Source organism: Pseudorasbora parva, chromosome 16, assembly GCF_024679245.1.
Source record: "Pseudorasbora parva isolate DD20220531a chromosome 16, ASM2467924v1, whole genome shotgun sequence".
NCBI classification, from domain to species: Eukaryota; Metazoa; Chordata; class Actinopteri; order Cypriniformes; family Gobionidae; genus Pseudorasbora; species Pseudorasbora parva.
Window position 1 is genome coordinate 18,732,493 of NC_090187.1, and position 16,717 is coordinate 18,749,209.

A 16,717-nucleotide genomic window follows, 5' to 3' on the forward strand; every position below is an offset into this window, starting at 1 on the left:
TGGCGAGGCGAGCCCGAAGGGTCTGCAGCGCCATCTCATCGCACTCGCCGCCCTGAGAGAGTGCGAGCTGCGCGTGGTCCCGTCCAAGGCATGCCACACAGATGACGTGACGGTCGCCGCCAAGGAGAGGAGCTCTGCAAGAGCCGCAGGAAATGCGAGGCATTTGAAACAACGCCCCGCGCTCTTTTAGGAGAAGAGAGTTTAAAAGGATATGATCGCCGGATGGCGTAGCTGGAACGGCAGAGAAGGCGGAGAGGGAGTCCGTCGTCCTCAGCTGCAGGTTCCGCTGGTGCCTTTTCGACGGCGGTTGCTTCTTCCGGAGGTCAGCGAAGGTATCGCTGAAGGAGATAAAATCTGACACCTATGGCGAAATTAGGGCTTTATATAGCCTCCTGTATGCAAATATAAGCACCTTTTTTTGGCGGGCTCCTGGAACGCCCCCCATTGGCTCGTTCCTCTCAGCCGCCTCACCATAGGTTCATGCAGTTGCCGTGGCCCGGCCAATCAGAGCGCTCCTCGCGCTGAGCTATGGCCGTTCAGCGGCACTGCGCTTTACATGGATACGTTTATTAAAGTTTTGCTTCATATTCTCGAGAAAAGGAGTTTTTCCCATACGTAATACGAGGAACCTCTCTCGAAAGGGAACCCATTTTGTTCTGTTTTGAACCTGGATCCTTGGGCTACCCATTTGTCCTGAAGAGAGTGTGAGAGCTTTGCTTCTATAGGACTGATGCCTTCAGGGGTATCCAAAAAGGCCAAACCGGGCAGGTATCCATCTTGCTTTGCCGATAAGATCTCCATTAGTAGATCTACAAGTTCCCTAAGTCTCACAAAATCATTGTTTGAAATTTTTTTTAAACATATCCAGTTTCTTGAAAAGCGCATCCTTGATTATCTCAGGTGAAGCATAACATTCGACCAGTCTGTCCCAGGCTTTCCTAAGAGCAACCTGATGATTGTTAACATGCATGAGATGTATTCTATTGACATAAAGGCCTGATTCCTTTCCTACCCACTTAGTCAATAGGTCCAACTCTTCGCTAGCTGAGATGTCGAGCTCTGTTATGGCATTTAAGAATGAGGACTGCCATGCCCTGAAACTTTCTGGTCTGTCATCGAACTGACGGAGCCCTGTAGTCACCAATTCACGGCGTGCCAGAAACTTCACAAACTCAGTCATGGGGGGTCTTTGACCAATTCAGCCCGGGAAGCATAGTGAAGAGGAGTATAGGGTTGCGCTGTGGGATTTAGATTGGTATGAGCGCCTGACTGAGGATGTGGCCACGGTTCGTTATTGGTCTCTGGGATGTTAGGGCTTATCTTGAGAGGCGAAAAGTAGGAATCAGACATAGTGATGCATCTCTCTGGCGATTTAACCTGATTTTGAGAATGAGGGATAAGTGGCAATGGTTCAAGCGACTTGTCCCCCATTACTAAGCTTTCTTCTTGCTTGACAGGTACAAATTCATGACAGAGTAAATGTTTTTGTAGCTCAGCTTGCTGTGTAACATAGTCATTTGTACGCTGCATACTTTCTTCCTTGTATGATCTTAAAGCACTTTTGTCATCCGGTACTTTTAACTGTTCCTCAGCTGCTTCTAATATTTTTGCCTGCGCTACAGCCGCTGCTGCCTCCCTCTTGAGTGTTAAAGTACTCAATTCAGCAGTGAGTCTGGCCTTCTCTAGGAGTGCTTTTGCTTCCTTCTCTGCTTGTTCAATTTTTAACTTGCCCTCTTTTTCAGCAAAGGATGCATGGACACATGCTGCTTCAGCCCTTGCACGGGCCCTTGCCGCTGCACTGGCTGTTGAAACTGATGTGCGACTGCTGCCTGCACTCTTCTGAGAAGCTCTGTCGCCGTCCTTGTATTCATCTATGGTGCTCGTTCTTACTTTGCACATAATCAATGTCATAATTACTCCAACCAAATGCCTTTTCACTGTACTGTCCTCCAATTGGTGTTCTTAACCAAAATTAAACATCCAGCCAAACTCATGTCACGAAAAACATGAGTCAGGATATAGCTTCTTAGCGCCGTTTAATACAGACTCTGGTTGAGCATGTAAACATGAACAAAGGAGTGAAACTGAAAATGAGCACAAAAAAATACATTAAGATGAAATTGTCTCTTATACAAAGACTAACAGAGCTTAATTACAAAGAAGTATAACGTCTTCAGTAAACAACTAGTCTACGAATTGAAACCAAAGCTTTGTAATCATATATGGTTTTAAATCAACATGGATTTGGCCCAAATCTATTGTTAGGAATATTGTAACACATAGAAAATATAAACCACTTACAGGCAGTTCTTGCTAAGGAGAAATCGAAACATTACAGAGGATTGTTGCAGCTGGAACGATCTTTACCATTGCTGCGTTCCACTCCACTTTAAGACACGCACTTGCAAACTTCCCTAAGCACTTCCCCTTGGGGGAATCCCTGCCGCCATTTTGAAGTGCGTTCCACTTCGTGAAGTGGACAAGGGAAGTTTGTATGGACAGACCCTTGCTCCCTCGATTTTAACCGAGTGAGCGAGTCGACTTCATATGTACACTTCAGGCAGCTTCATATACCACAATGCAACGCGATTGTGACGTCACCACATATCACGTTTAATTTACCCCACCACAAACAACTATAACTATTTTTAAAAACATTTAAAACAACCCAAACACATCCATATACATATAGAATGCTGCATTAAACAGTTTCGTAAAGGTAAAAAATAAATAATATATCAACTCCATAGTGGATTCCAAGTGATCAAGGGCTTAGGGCGTTCCAGTTCAGTCCATTTGCAAAGTTTCCGCCAGTAGTGGGCACTCATGCAACGTAGGCATGATGCACATCCGAGTGAACGAGACGGAGGGAAGTTTGCGAGTGAAGGGCATGATAAAAACGAACTGGAACGCAGCACATGTGCTTTTTCTCTTCAAACTAACTTCCTGATTCAGCCTGCAATACCATACTTGACCACTAGATGTCCTAATTACTATAACAAGGACAATACCCCAAGGAAAGAACATTGTTATTATTATTAACGATGTTGAAAAGAGTGATACTGCTTAACATGTTTTTGGAAATGGTGATTTTATTTTTTTGAAGAAAAATGTATTTCTTTGAAGAATTTTATTAAATATAAATAAATGTCTTCACGGTTAGATGTCCACAAAAAAATGTTTTTTTTTAAAAGTGAATAAAATGGTAAGCAGCAAATACTGTTTTCATTAATGATAATAAGACATGTTTATGAGTACCAAATCAGCATATTACAATGATTTCTGAAAGATCATGTGACATTGAAGACTGAAAATTCAGCTTTGTCATACAGGAAAAAAAATAACATTTTGCATCTATTAAAAAAGGAAACAATTATTTTAAATTGTAATATTTCACAGTATTACTGTTTTAACAGTATTTTGATTAAATATATGCAACCTTGGTGGAGCAAGCATAAGAGACTTATGTTTTCAAACTTTTGACATGTACTGTAAACAGAAAGAAAAGAAAACAAACCAATAACAGTAATAACACCTTATGCTTTAAGTAACATAATCTATCTATGTTTATAATACACTGTGTCAGTACAGCCTTTCAGATTATAAAAACAATTAAATTGAACAATTTTAATACAGCTGAGTAGATGCATCAATGTGTTGCATTATGAAAATGGTTATGTTTGGACTAACCTGCATAGATGTCACAGCACAGCATTTTGTCACATACAGCTGTATAGAAATGTTACTGAGAATTGTTTTTAATATGCCAAGAGGGAGACTGAGCCTTTGTGTCTTTTTGTAAATTTGCCTCTTTGCTAGTTGATCCAGGAAGTTATACAACAGTCACCACTTCTGTTTTCTGGTTCCAATTCACTGTTCCCTCTCACTGTCTCGCATCCCTTTACACTTGATAATCTCAAAGGCATAATGGTGACTTGGCAAACATCCATTTTGTCATTCTTTTACATTTTCTGAATAATATAATAATAATAATAATAATAATAATAATAATAATATATTTTATTTGTAAAGCCCTTTTCATAGTTAAAAACAATCCCAAAGTGCTACACATAAAAATAAAAATAAAAAAATTAAAAATGAATTAGCAAAAAGTAAAAAATGCTTGTTTAAAAAGAAAGGTTTTTAGTTCTTTCTTAAAAGAGTCTATGGCTTGAGGAGCCCTTAGGTTTTCTGGAAGGGAATTCCAAAGACGCGGTGCGGCTGAGCAGAAGGCTCGATCCCCCATAGTGCGGAGCTTAGTTGTGGATGGTTGAAGAAGGGCTTTATTTCCAGAACGGAGGTTGCGTGAAGAGTTTTGTGTTGCGACGAGTAGTTCCTTTAAGTAGGGGGGTGCGTTTCCGTGGATGCATTGATGGGTAAGTAAGATGATTTTATAATTAATCCTGTATGAAACAGGGAGCCAGTGGAGCGAGTGAAGGATGGGTGTGATATGGTCATATTTTCTTATCCTCATTAGGATCCTGGCAGCACTGTTCTGAATGTATTGTAATTTTTGTAGACTTTTGCCAGGAATCCCAAAAAAGAGAGCGTTGCTGTAGTCCAGCCTGGATGAAATAAAAGCATGGACAAGTTTTTCAGCATCTGACAGACCAAGTGTGGGACGGAGTTTAGCAATTGTCCTGAGATGATAGAAGGAGATCTTACACAGATGTTGTATGTGGGCTTCAAATGTGAGTTGAGCATCAAATCTTACTCCCAGGTTAGTGACTGTCGATGAAATTGGAATGTTTTGACCAGAGAACGTGATGTGCGTTATAGGTGATGACTGGACCTGGTGTGGTGTACCCACTAAAATAGCTTCTGTTTTGGAGCTATTTAGCTGTAGGAAGTTTGCCTTCATCCATGCCTCAATATCCTCAAGACAGGAGCTCAGAGATGACAGAGTGGCTGTAGATGAAGTGAGGTTGGTTTTTATATATAGCTGAGTGTCATCGGCATAGCAATGAAATGATATTCCATGCCTGTTGATTATGTGGCCAAGGGGAAGAGTATAAATGGTGAACAAAATCGGGCCGAGGACCGACCCTTGCGGGACACCACAAGTTACTGTATGCGTCTGAGACTTTACACCTCCCAAGGAAACATACTCTGTTCTTCCAGACAGGTATGACTGGAACCAGCTCAAAGCAGTGTCAGAGAGTCCGATAGAATGATGGAGACGCTGAAGGAGGATATTGTGATCAACCGTGTCAAAAGCAGCAGATAAATCCAGTAAAATGAGCAGCCATGGTGTGCCGGTATCAGCTGCCATCAACAGGTCATTTGTGACCCTGATCAGGGCTGTTTCAGAACTATGAGCGGAACGGAAACCAGACTGAAATTTTTCAAAAAGGGAGTTTGAATTTAGATGATCCTGAAGATGGGCAGCAACAACTTCTTCTAGAACTTTGGACAAGAATGGAAGGTTGGAAATAGGCCTGTAGTTTGCAAGAACTTCAGGGTCTGAAGTGGGGTTTTTCAGAAGGGGTTTGATGACAGCAGTTTTAAGAGCAGATGGAACATGACCAGTACGTAGAGAATGGTTGATGACTTTGGTTATTAAGGGACTAAGAGAGCTGATGTGTGTTTTCACCAAAGCTGTGGGTAAAGGGTCCAGCATACAGGTGGAAGCTTTCATCCTGCTGATAATGTCCTCAACTTGTTGCTTAGAGATTTCAGGAAAACAACATAGAGGCTGGAAGGTCCCAGGCTGTGGGTCGGCAGTAGGGACAGATAGAGCAGCAGTGCTGGAAAGGAGAGAGTGGATGGTCTCAACTTTTTTCCTAGAGAAGGTGATGAAGCTGTTGCATTTCTCTTCTGATGTGTCATTGTGTGAAGTAGTTTGTGGCTTGATGAGATGATTTATTGTGGAGAAAAGCTGCTTGGAGTTCCCCTGATTTTCACTAATGATGTTTGAGTAGAACTGTGTCCGTGCTTTTTTTAGTGACATTGAGTAGGCCTTCTGATGTTCTTGATAGGCTATTTTGTGAACAGTAAGTCCAGTTTTTGAAACACGTCGCTCAAGTACACGCCCTGCTGTTTTCATTTTCCGTAGTTCTGGAGTGAACCAAGGGGATGTACGAGAAAAAGTTACTATTCGTGTTTTTTCAGGTGCATGGAGGTCCAAAATACTGCTCAAAGTGTTATTATAAAAGTCCACAGAATCATTTACAGATGTGAAATCTGAAGGGATTTTAATGAGGTCCAAAGCCAAAGTATCTGGGTTGATATTTTTTATGTTTCTGAAATGGATTAGACGTTTTGGTTTGATGTAATGAGAAAAGTTCACCTCCATTGAGATGGCTTTGTGATCGGACACTCCAAAATCATATACCAATAGATTTTCAATGGGGACAGAGTCAGTAATGACCAGGTCAAGTGTATGTCCTCTGTTGTGTGTTGGGACATCCACATGCTGTTTGAGATTCAGACCATCCAATAGCTGTAAAAAATCAGCTGCTGGGTGACAGGAGGGGGTGTCAACATGAATGTACAAGTCTCCAAGTATAACAATGTTAGCAGATGTGGTACAGAATGAAGTGAGAAATTCATTTATCTCTGACATAAAAGCTGGATTTTGCTTAGGAGGCCGGTAAATAAGAAGAATAGTCACAGTGAGAGGTGGTTTGCATCTGAAGGCAAGGCATTCAAAAGTAGACTGTTCAGGCAGAGACAACGGGGTGAGTTTTAAGTCACTGCGATGTAGTACTGCTAGGCCACCACCGCGACCCGAGTGGCGTGCTTTCTCCAAATATTGATAACCAGGAGGACATGCTTCATTTAATGCAAAATATCCTTCTGGCTGATGCCAGGTCTCAGTAAGACACACGATATCAATATTCCTGTCCAATATGTGGCTGTGTATAAGACAAGATTTATTTGTGAGAGACTGTGTGTTAAACAGTTCTATTTTGATATTTGATGGAGCAGTGTACTGTAGAGAACGAAGTACACTGAAGTCCACTCCACGTTTTATGTTCCGCTCCGTAGTGACGGGTCTTATGCATGTAGACTTCCCAACGCTTTTTGTTCCAGGTAGAGAGGCATTCTGATGACGTAGATGCCGTGCGACAACAATGCGCTCGCTTGACCAAAGTGATGGAATAGAGTCACCGGACTGATAGAAAACAAACTTTCTACGGCCACTTCTATGGATGTAGCGGGGTCGGCTTTGAAGTTGAAGCTGTTTAATGGCTGGAATATGTATTGGACTGAAGTTATTCCTTAACTTAAGCAGTTGCGGGATGGAGTACCTTAGCGTCATGTCGCCCTAAAGAGAAGATCCGAAAATTATCCAGCCAGTCGGCAAGTGGCTACTCGCTGGGGAGATGTTACTTTATCCAGCGAGGGCTAACTTGACAGTGAAGTGTTGTCCGTTTAGACGCTGTTTATGCTGGTGTTGATGAGTGATATCAAGACCAGGGCCAGTAATAAAAACTCTAATGCAACGGCTCAGGTACAGGCAGCACGAAAAAGATTGCCAGCAAACATAGGTATGATGCAAAAAAAATCCATACATCCATATAATCCGAAAAATAGCAGATAGTGACTTTGCAAATCCTTTGCTGTTTCCTATTTGGAAGCACTGAAGCAACCGCAAAAATCCAAACAAAAACAGCAGAAGATGAACGATGAACAACGTCCTCTCAGCGGTCGCCAGCAATCAGCAATGGTCCCAACTGCAGTCCTGATCATTTGACTAGTCACAGCCACAAGAAAACAAAACAAAATCTAAATCTAACTGTACAGTTAACTTGATTTGTGAGTGGAGAAGCGGCGAACAGACAACGCCAGCGTCCTCTCCCCCTCGTTGCTCTCTATATGACCATATATACAGTGCCTTGCGAAAGTATTCATGTCCCTTTATTTTTTTCACATTTTATGTTGCAGATAGTGTTGTCAAGACCACCTAAACTGAGAACAAGACAAAACCAAGACTTTGAAGGGTCGAGACCAAGACAAGACCAAGACTTTGAAGGTTCGAGACCGAGTCAAGATCAAGACCAGTGCAAGTCTCCAAACTTATGATAAAATGTGGAATATGCTTATGATTGGGACTTCTCTCGTATTTGTGTGGGTTTGTAAGTGTACCATAAGAGAAGTTTTGATAAAATGATCAAAAGGCATTGCAGATATGTGGGAATTAATCTTTTTCTTCTATAAGCAAATAACACTTAACTCTTCGTCAGTGAGAGGCATTGAAGATGACGTGTCCATAATGTTTACGGTCTATGGTGGACAGAAACACCAAACTGACAGTGACAGAGGACGTGTTTTGTGAAATGCGCTTGTGGAGAATTGGAAGGAGAATTGCGCTTCTGTTTTTTATTAAAACAGAAACGTTTTTTTTTTTTTTAGTTGTTACTTAAAACAATAATTTCAGTTAGAACAGTTAGACAAAATCAGACTCAGCTAAACTAGAGTGGAGGCATAATATAAACTTGACCCTCACACTCCGTCATGATCAGGTCATGAAAATATGACGAGACAGCTTTTCACCTCGACAAGAAATCTTGTCACATTTTAACATTGGAACAAGTTGGAACACACTCTGCAAGAACAAAGAAATTTGTTCGTTTTCTCGAGGTGGCAAGAACACGAACAAAGTTCGTTCTGGCAGTACATCCCATACTTCACGAGAAAAGCAGGTGCGAGAACTCACAAACCAGGGCTGCGAGAACAAAATGATGTAATTTTATTCTCGCAGCCCTGGGAGGGAGAACTTTTTTCTCTGTTCTTGCAGAGTATGTTGCAGCCTTTAGTCTCACGAGATCTTGTGGCATGAGCATTTAGAGAGCCATTTTAAACTCTATTGGAGTTAGGCAACACGTGTCAGGACACACTCATTGCCATAATCATACTTTAGACCTTGTATTGTCACATGGAATAAATGCTGATACCATTGAAATTTTGCGATGACATCTCAGATCATTACCTAGTATCATACTTAATTTAGCTAAGGCTGCAAAGCCATTCCCTCGCTTCAAATATGGAATGACTATCAAGGCTGCGACTAAAGATTGCTTTGTAAATAATTTTCCCCGTCAGTTGCATCTCCTCAGCATCCCAGATAGCCTAGAGGAACTTAATATTGTAACAAAAACTATTGACTCTCTTTTTTTCAGCACTCTAGACACAGTTGCTCCCCTGCGCTTGAAGATAAAAGAAAATATTCCAATGCTGGGGCACAACAAGCATACTGGAGCAAAATGGAGTGCAGCTGGAAGAAAACAAAACTAGAGGTTTTTCATTATTCGTGGAGAGCGAGCATGATTGTATACAGAAAGGCCGTAAAAACTGCCAGATCTGCTTATTTCTCGACTTTCTTAGAAGAAAACAAACACAACCCTATGTATTTAGCTAAATTAACCAAAAATAAAGCTTCAACTCCTGATGTTTGTAAACATCAGGAGCAGCAGTAATGACTTTATGAAGTTCTTTAAATGTAAGATTGATAATATTAGAAAGAAAATTATAACCATGAACACTAAATGCTCTGTCTGATGTAGTAGATGGCTGCATCTACTACATCAGACAGAGCATTTTAGTGTCACTGAGGAAAAATTACACTCATTCACTGCTATAGGAGAGGAAGAAATGGCTAAATTTGTTAAATCATCAAAATCAACTGCACGGAACTGCATAGCCGAACCATAGGGAGTTCTGCAGGTATTATGAATAAACATGCGTCACGCGAGGATAGCAAAAATGGCAGATCATGGAAATAAATGTTATGTTCCAGGCTGTGCATGGGGACGTGAGGACTTTTTTACACCCTCCCCAAAGAACAAAACTGTCAACAGACATGGCTGATGTTTATCTATAACTGGATACCGCAACAATTTAATTCAAAGTTATCAAGCAGGCATCTGATATTAAAGAAGCGACAATTTAAACTATATTCCAGCAAGCAGTAAGTAGTGATTTAACCACTTATTGACTGACTAAACAACTTCTGATTAAATTGAAAGTTTCTTAGTGAGACAAGATTAACAATAATATCCTCTGTGTTGTCTAGATCCAAAGCAAGATGCTAGTACAGTAACAATAGGAAACTCCAAGGAGCATACATAACATTATGATAAATGTCAAATGACAAACACCCTTCTAAATAAGGCAAAAACAGAACATTTCATTCTAGGGACAATTTCTGGGGTTGTGAGTGGACCTGTAAAACCGTTTTTACCATTTATCTGGACAATTTAAAAAATACATTTTAACCAACTCCCCTGTCCCTAGGAAGGCTGAACAAAGTGGGCCTGCAATCCGGATTAAAATAACATTGTTTTGTCAGTATTGCACGACCAACTATTCCACAGCAAAAAACAATGGCCTCGCCCCCCTAATTTAATATTCTCGGAGAAGGGGTTTATGTAAATATTGGAGCTGGTAATGTCACCAACCCTGGAGAAAAAGTATCCAGCATCACTTACAAAATTCTTCTGCTTACTTTTAAGTCACTCAATGGTCTTGCTCCCACCTATCTCTCTGACTTACTTTCTCCTAATATTCCCCCTCAAACTCTCCGAACGTCTGGCTGTGACCTCCTCTGTGAGCAGAGATAGAATTTATCATCTATGGGTGGCAGGTTTTTCTTTGTTACAGCCCCTAAGCTATGGAACTCTCCCCCTGCCTCTCAGGACAACAACCATGTTACAAGAATTTAAATGTAAACTCAAAACACATTTGTTTAATCAGTATTATCAGTCATGAAAATGTTAACTTGACATAACAGTCAAAATGTTAACTCACTAACAATAATCTGTTTCTTCTCTACTCTAACTGCCCGCCATGCTGTCTGTAATTAATGTTTGTTACCTATGTTTTTCATGTTGTATTGTAAATGTAGTGTGATTTGCAACTGCAATCACTCATTACTTGGACTGAGCAAATGTCCACTGTCTTTTTATACTGTCTTATGTATAAACTGCTTGTTATTTACTGTTATTGTGAAGCGTCCTTGAGCTTGGGAAAGGCGATATATAAATTAAACGTATTATTATTATTATTATTATTATAAAATGGCCCTGATATGTCATTAAGAAATCATGTTAATTTCAAATACTTATATCACTGAAAACAGTAGTCAGTGGATATTGTCATTTAAAAGTTGTTGTTGCAGACGAGGGGCCTGTACTATGAAGATGGTTTAGCTGGCTAGCCAGATATGTTTAAGTTTAGTTTGTGCCAATCCTGGGTTTTAGGTACCATTAAAGTGGTTTGGCTTTTAGCTGTGTTCATCGCCAAAGTAACTTAAGCTCCACAGCTAACCTGCTCTGGGGCAGGTTATGTTCTGGATTAGAGATCTCAAACTGAAACTGGACCAATCAGCTGTGATTAATGTGACAAATCTCTGATGCAATAAAGTCACTCCCCCTGTTTCTGCTCCAAATTAAAGGACATTACAGCAAATGGTTTTTAACAATGCTTATTTATAATAATAATAATCATTTTGAATGATATAGATCGTTTATGTAATTATTATACCCTTAATCAATTACACATTTATCATTTTAGTTAATGAATCTAATAGGCACTTTGTTAAAATTTATATAAATAGCCTATAAAGTCATATAAATAAGCTTTAAAATCAATAAATAAAACTAAAAAAGAAGCTTACTGAGCTTAAATGTTCAATTTTCTCTATATCAACTAAACTAACTTCATAACTTTTACTTGCATACTATTTTTTCTTTGAATTGTCCTCTTTCATAGATAGATTTTCTTCTTGCGGTGTTTTTTTTATTATTATTCGTATTATTTTTCAATCATGTAATATGCGAGAAGTAAATCTCAGTTCCACAGCGTGTGATTGGCTGTTCACTGCTGATGTCACAGCTAAACTCCTGAACTCAGGATCAAAGCCTGAGTTGACAGAGAAAGCTGATAATCAGCATGGAACCAACAAAGCCTTAATACAATTGTTTGGTTTTGTCAACTCAAAACTAATCCTGTAACCCTGAGTTTGTTAAACTACAATCATGGTACAGGCCCCTGAACTGATGTTGATGTTGACATGGAATGTTTTGGCCTGAAGCACCACCCTCCACCTATCGACCAATCACAAAGACAGTAGTGTTTCGGCATCCTGGATGCCAGATCTGTTCTAGTTACCACAATTGCAGCTACAAATGTTACTGCTGGATCCTGCAGCCGATCTGGCAACCTCGAGTCAGGGAGGAAGGGGAGAGGGGATACACCACCAGTTTTGGCCACAATCTTACATATACTTCCTTTAAATCCCCAATCAGAACTTTACTGTTAAAAGAACACACATTCTATCCAGTGTGTGGGATTACAAATTTATAAATTGTTATATCAAGAGGTTCCAATGTAATTGTATATAAACTGAAAACGTTATGTACATAGTGTTTTACAGTTTGGAGTAAAGAAGAAGATGAATATCCATGTTCATATGTCATTAGTTCATTTCTAATGAAGCATAGGCTGTGCACCTGATTAGGCATTTAAATGTATCCAAGTCAGACACCAAATACAATCACACAAAGTCACAGGTGTGGAAACTTACCTTTAATAGCCACTCAAACCTGTGCGCAAACTTGTGTGTGTAATAAGGGCAAAAATTAAGGGATTTTGATCAGGGCCATTTGAGTATTTTTAGTTATTATGGTGATTTTAAAAGGAGCCAAACAACTATGATAATGTCTCCATGTGACCTCTATCCATAAATAAAAGGCTATTTTACCTATTTTACCAGTATTTTTTTCAAATAAATATTAAAACATTTCAGCTGGGTTATCAACACAATTACATGAACAGTGTGGGGTGGGGACAAAATAAAAAAGGTGTTTGAACAAAAAATTTAGTTGGAGAGAGGTTCAAGATAAATGGAAAAGGTAAACTTAGGATTGGATTTGAAAAGTGGGGGGAGCATTAGAATAGATTTATGGGTTAATTAAATATACAATTAGGAAAAAGCTTGGGCTAGTGAAAAAAGAGGGGGAAATAAAATGTTGGGGGAAAAAAAGTTGTTGGAGTTGTTTTTATAATAGAAGTTGAAGGGAGAGTGAGGCGTGTTATTTTTAGAATGGAAAGTAAAAGGTTGAAATGAATGTCCAGAGTATGTTCTACCATGTATTATGTCTTGGTAGTAAACTTCATGCTTTCCCCCACATAGTAAACTTCCCCCACATACTATTGTAGCTGGTATGTTGATTGGTGACATTGGAAGTGGAATTGGTACTTTCCTCTCTTTTTTTACTGGTGAAAAAACCGAGGAATGAAGCGTTTCTCTCTTAGTGTGAGGAAAAAGGAAATTGTTTGTCATTCTTATCCTATTATTTGTCATATTATATATGTCATATACTGTACCTACAGAAGAGAAGGAGTACATATACATTCAATATAAAAGTGGACGCACCATGTTTAGAAAGATTCTTCTCGTCAGTGCTGCTGTTGTTCTCTCCCCTGTCAAACGGGTTGACAAGACCCTGGCGAAAGCGAGCAAGTCTTTCATTATATTCCATGACACTGGTCACATCTGTTGAAGACAGACACATGATCAATGTCACATAATACACCTAAAGGGATAGCTCCTACAAAAATCTGTTCTCATTTCATGTCACATCTTACTTTCATTCTAGCAAAGAATAAACATTCAGCTATTTGATGAGCATTTTATTTATATGCATATAAATATTTATTTATTTATATTTATAATAAATACATGAAAATGCTTTTAAACCATTCAAGTGTGACAAAAGAGAACGAGCTGTCTGTGAATGTCCTGAAACACACAAGACGCATAGAAAGACACACTTCAGTGTGCACAGACAATAGTTTTCTCTCGCACTTGAATGAACACACAGAATTATGGCAAAATTCCAGTTTTGTTAATTATTCTTATAAGAGCAGTCTTAAATGAGTTAAATAAAGTCTCAAATTAACGTAAAAAGACTTTTTTATTTGATTGACAGCACTAATAAGTATTTGAACACCCTGCTATTTTGCAAGTTCTCCCACTTAGAAATCATGGAGGAGACAAATTTTCATCGTAGGTGCATGTCCACTATGAGAGACATAATCTAAAAAAAAAAATCCAGAAATCACAATGTATTCTTTTTTAACTATCTATTTGTATGATACAGCTGCAAATACAGTGTGGAAAATAAGTATATGAACGCCCTGCTTTTTTGCAAGTTCTCCCACTTGGAAGTCATGGAGGGGTCTGAAACTGTCATCGTAGGTGCATGTCCACTGTGAGAGACATAATCTATAATAAAAAAAATCCAGAAATCACAATATATGATTTTTTAACTATTTATTTGTATTATACAGCTGCAAATAAGTATTTAAACACCTGTCTATGAGCTAGAATTCTGACCCTCTAAGACCTGTTAGTCTGACTTTAAAATGTCCACCAAATGTCCAAGACACCTGTCCACCCCATACAATCATCAAAGAATCCAACTACTAAGATGACCAAAACCCAAAGAGCTGTCCACTAGAAACAAAATTGTACACCTCCACAAAGCTGGAAAGGGCTACGGGGAAATTGTCAAGCAGCTTGGTGAAAAAAAGTACATTGGTACACAGTTACATTGTCCCGTATTCTCATTGGCTTGCTGGCATATAGGGGGTTTTATGTGCAGGGGAAAAGATGTGCTGCTGCTGCTGGATCTCGATCAATGAAAAATATTGTATTTGATACAGAACTAATTAGAGATTATTGTTGTCAAAAGTACTGACTGCGATACCAAATCGTAGGTAGGCTGATAGACACACCTGCATTTAAACGCTCTGTTACCCCTTTTCCACCAAGGCAGTGCTGGTGCTAATTCGGAGCCAGAGCCTAGTTTCAAATTGGTTCTTTGTGTTTCCACACCCAAAGCACCAGCTACAAGCCAGGAAAAGTGGTTCTTAAGTAGCACCAAAACATTGCTGGTCTATAAAAGCTTTTCTTTGACTAACAAGGAAATTTTCAGCTCTGAAACTTACAGGATATTCTTATTTAACCAAGAACTTTTATGAAATGGGGGGGGGGGTTAAACAATCAGTTTCAGTCAATCTCATGTCAATCTTGAGTACCTATAGAGTAGTATTGCATCCTTCATATCTCCGAAAAGTCTTTACTTTTATTATACTTAAAAGAAATATAGGCTGTACCGAGTCTTTCCAGAAAAAAAATGAGCGGATGGAGGCCTATCTTGTGGGTGGAGCTAAAGAATGATGAGCGTGCACAAAGTGGTGACATCCTCAAGCGTGGAGTGGAAAATGTTACTCTAATAAACCATGGCTATCAATCAAATTCAACTAATACATATATGATCCAGAATCAGATCCGGAGGCTGAAATAAATTGAACAGGAGAAGCAACAACAGCAGGACGTCCGTCTCTGTGGTATGTACTGTATTTAGTGGCCTGTCAACATTTGTGTGGGTTTGCTCGCAGTTTATGAGGACATGCTTTGGTTTATGGACTATTGTATGTGACTTAACCTTCGCAGTAGCAAGCAAAACAGTTTTGCACGTCAGACTAGTATAATGTTATACACAGAACAACAATGGAGTAACCGTTAACACATTTGAATGAAGAAGCACGCTTTGTGAGATCGTCCACTAGGTTTATGTTTGGGGTGGTTTTACAATAAACAAACTGACACCTATATTGTTCAGCTAAACAAATGTATTTAAACACACACCATAGATTGCATGTTCCATTGATAAATTAACTAACGTTATACACAATTGTGTTGTTTACTGATGTTTACTTACGCAACGATAGCCAAGAACATAGACATTTGAAGCAGTTTTACTCACCGCCTGCTTCCACAGCACAACCGGGAACCTTTATTGTTGGGACCGCTCCGTCAAAAACACACTTCTTTGGTAACAGTGTTGATTTCGTGAAGTCCTGTGACAGCAGTGACTGTGGAGATCCATTTTTGCGACACGATTAAAGCGTGATGTTGTGACGCTTCTCGTCATTTCTGCGTTCAAATCGGTTCAAATGCAGCGCTACCTTCCCGGAATGCTATGCGGACGCGTTGAAGTCGCTTGATGTCACCCAAGCCTGCAGTCTCCCTCTCATTTACTGAAGCTTTCGCGCCTCGATCGCCCCCCGGTGACCGGTCCCAGTATAGCCGCCCCTCTGTGATTTCTAATGGACGCGAGGCAAACAAAATAATAAAATTACACTTCAAAAATTTTCCCCCAAAGTTAGTTTATGTCACTGAAGGCAGTTATCATCACGATGATTTCATTTCAGGTGTTCGTTTTAAAAATAAGTTTAGTTTGAGTTAGTTATTTGATTCTATAAAAACGGGGGTGTGACGTCATGATTGACAGCTGAGACTGACGGCTTCTCTGAGTGAAGTTGTCACTGAGGCACTAACGGACTTTTTTCGAAATTTTTGGGAGCAGATTAGAACTTTAGCTTTAATTTCTACATTTCCATAACTGTTTATTTCACACCAACATAATTAATTGTTCTGCATCTGCGAGAGTGTGGGCGGGCTTTTGATATCGCGGCTGTACTTCCTGCTCTACTTCCTGCGCTCAACTGCGCAACTCCGGTCCCGAAATCGCTACTGCGCAGACTCGGTCCCAAGATGTCCGCGCCGTGCAAGGCTGCCTGAAAGCTTCAAATATGGCAAGCGGAAACGGATGATGTCGAGTCGTCCATATTTTTTTACGGTCTAGGATGTCACCCATTGGAATAAAGCGGAGCGCGGCGCGACAGAAGTGTTGCACGGACG

General features: G+C 39.8%; 1 protein-coding gene across 5 annotated transcripts in view; it reads right to left on the reverse strand.

Annotated features, from left to right (window-relative positions):
- def8 (differentially expressed in FDCP 8 homolog) overlaps window positions 1-16,717 on the reverse strand; it is a 99,507-nt gene that overhangs the window by 80,425 nt on the left and 2,365 nt on the right. For 3 of the 5 annotated variants that reach the window (XR_010898537.1, XM_067419903.1, XM_067419900.1), the window contains exon 2: window positions 13,382-13,501. The exons of 1 other annotated variant lie outside the window; for it this stretch is intronic. Coding sequence is in view for 3 of the 4 variants with exons in the window: in XM_067419903.1 (XP_067276004.1) it covers window positions 13,382-13,487 (106 nt within the window). In the remaining variant the exon portion in view is untranslated. Of the gene's footprint in view, window positions 1-3,690; window positions 3,803-13,381; window positions 13,502-16,717 lie in introns of those variants that run through there. One more of the 5 variants, XM_067419901.1, reaches the window with a different exon arrangement.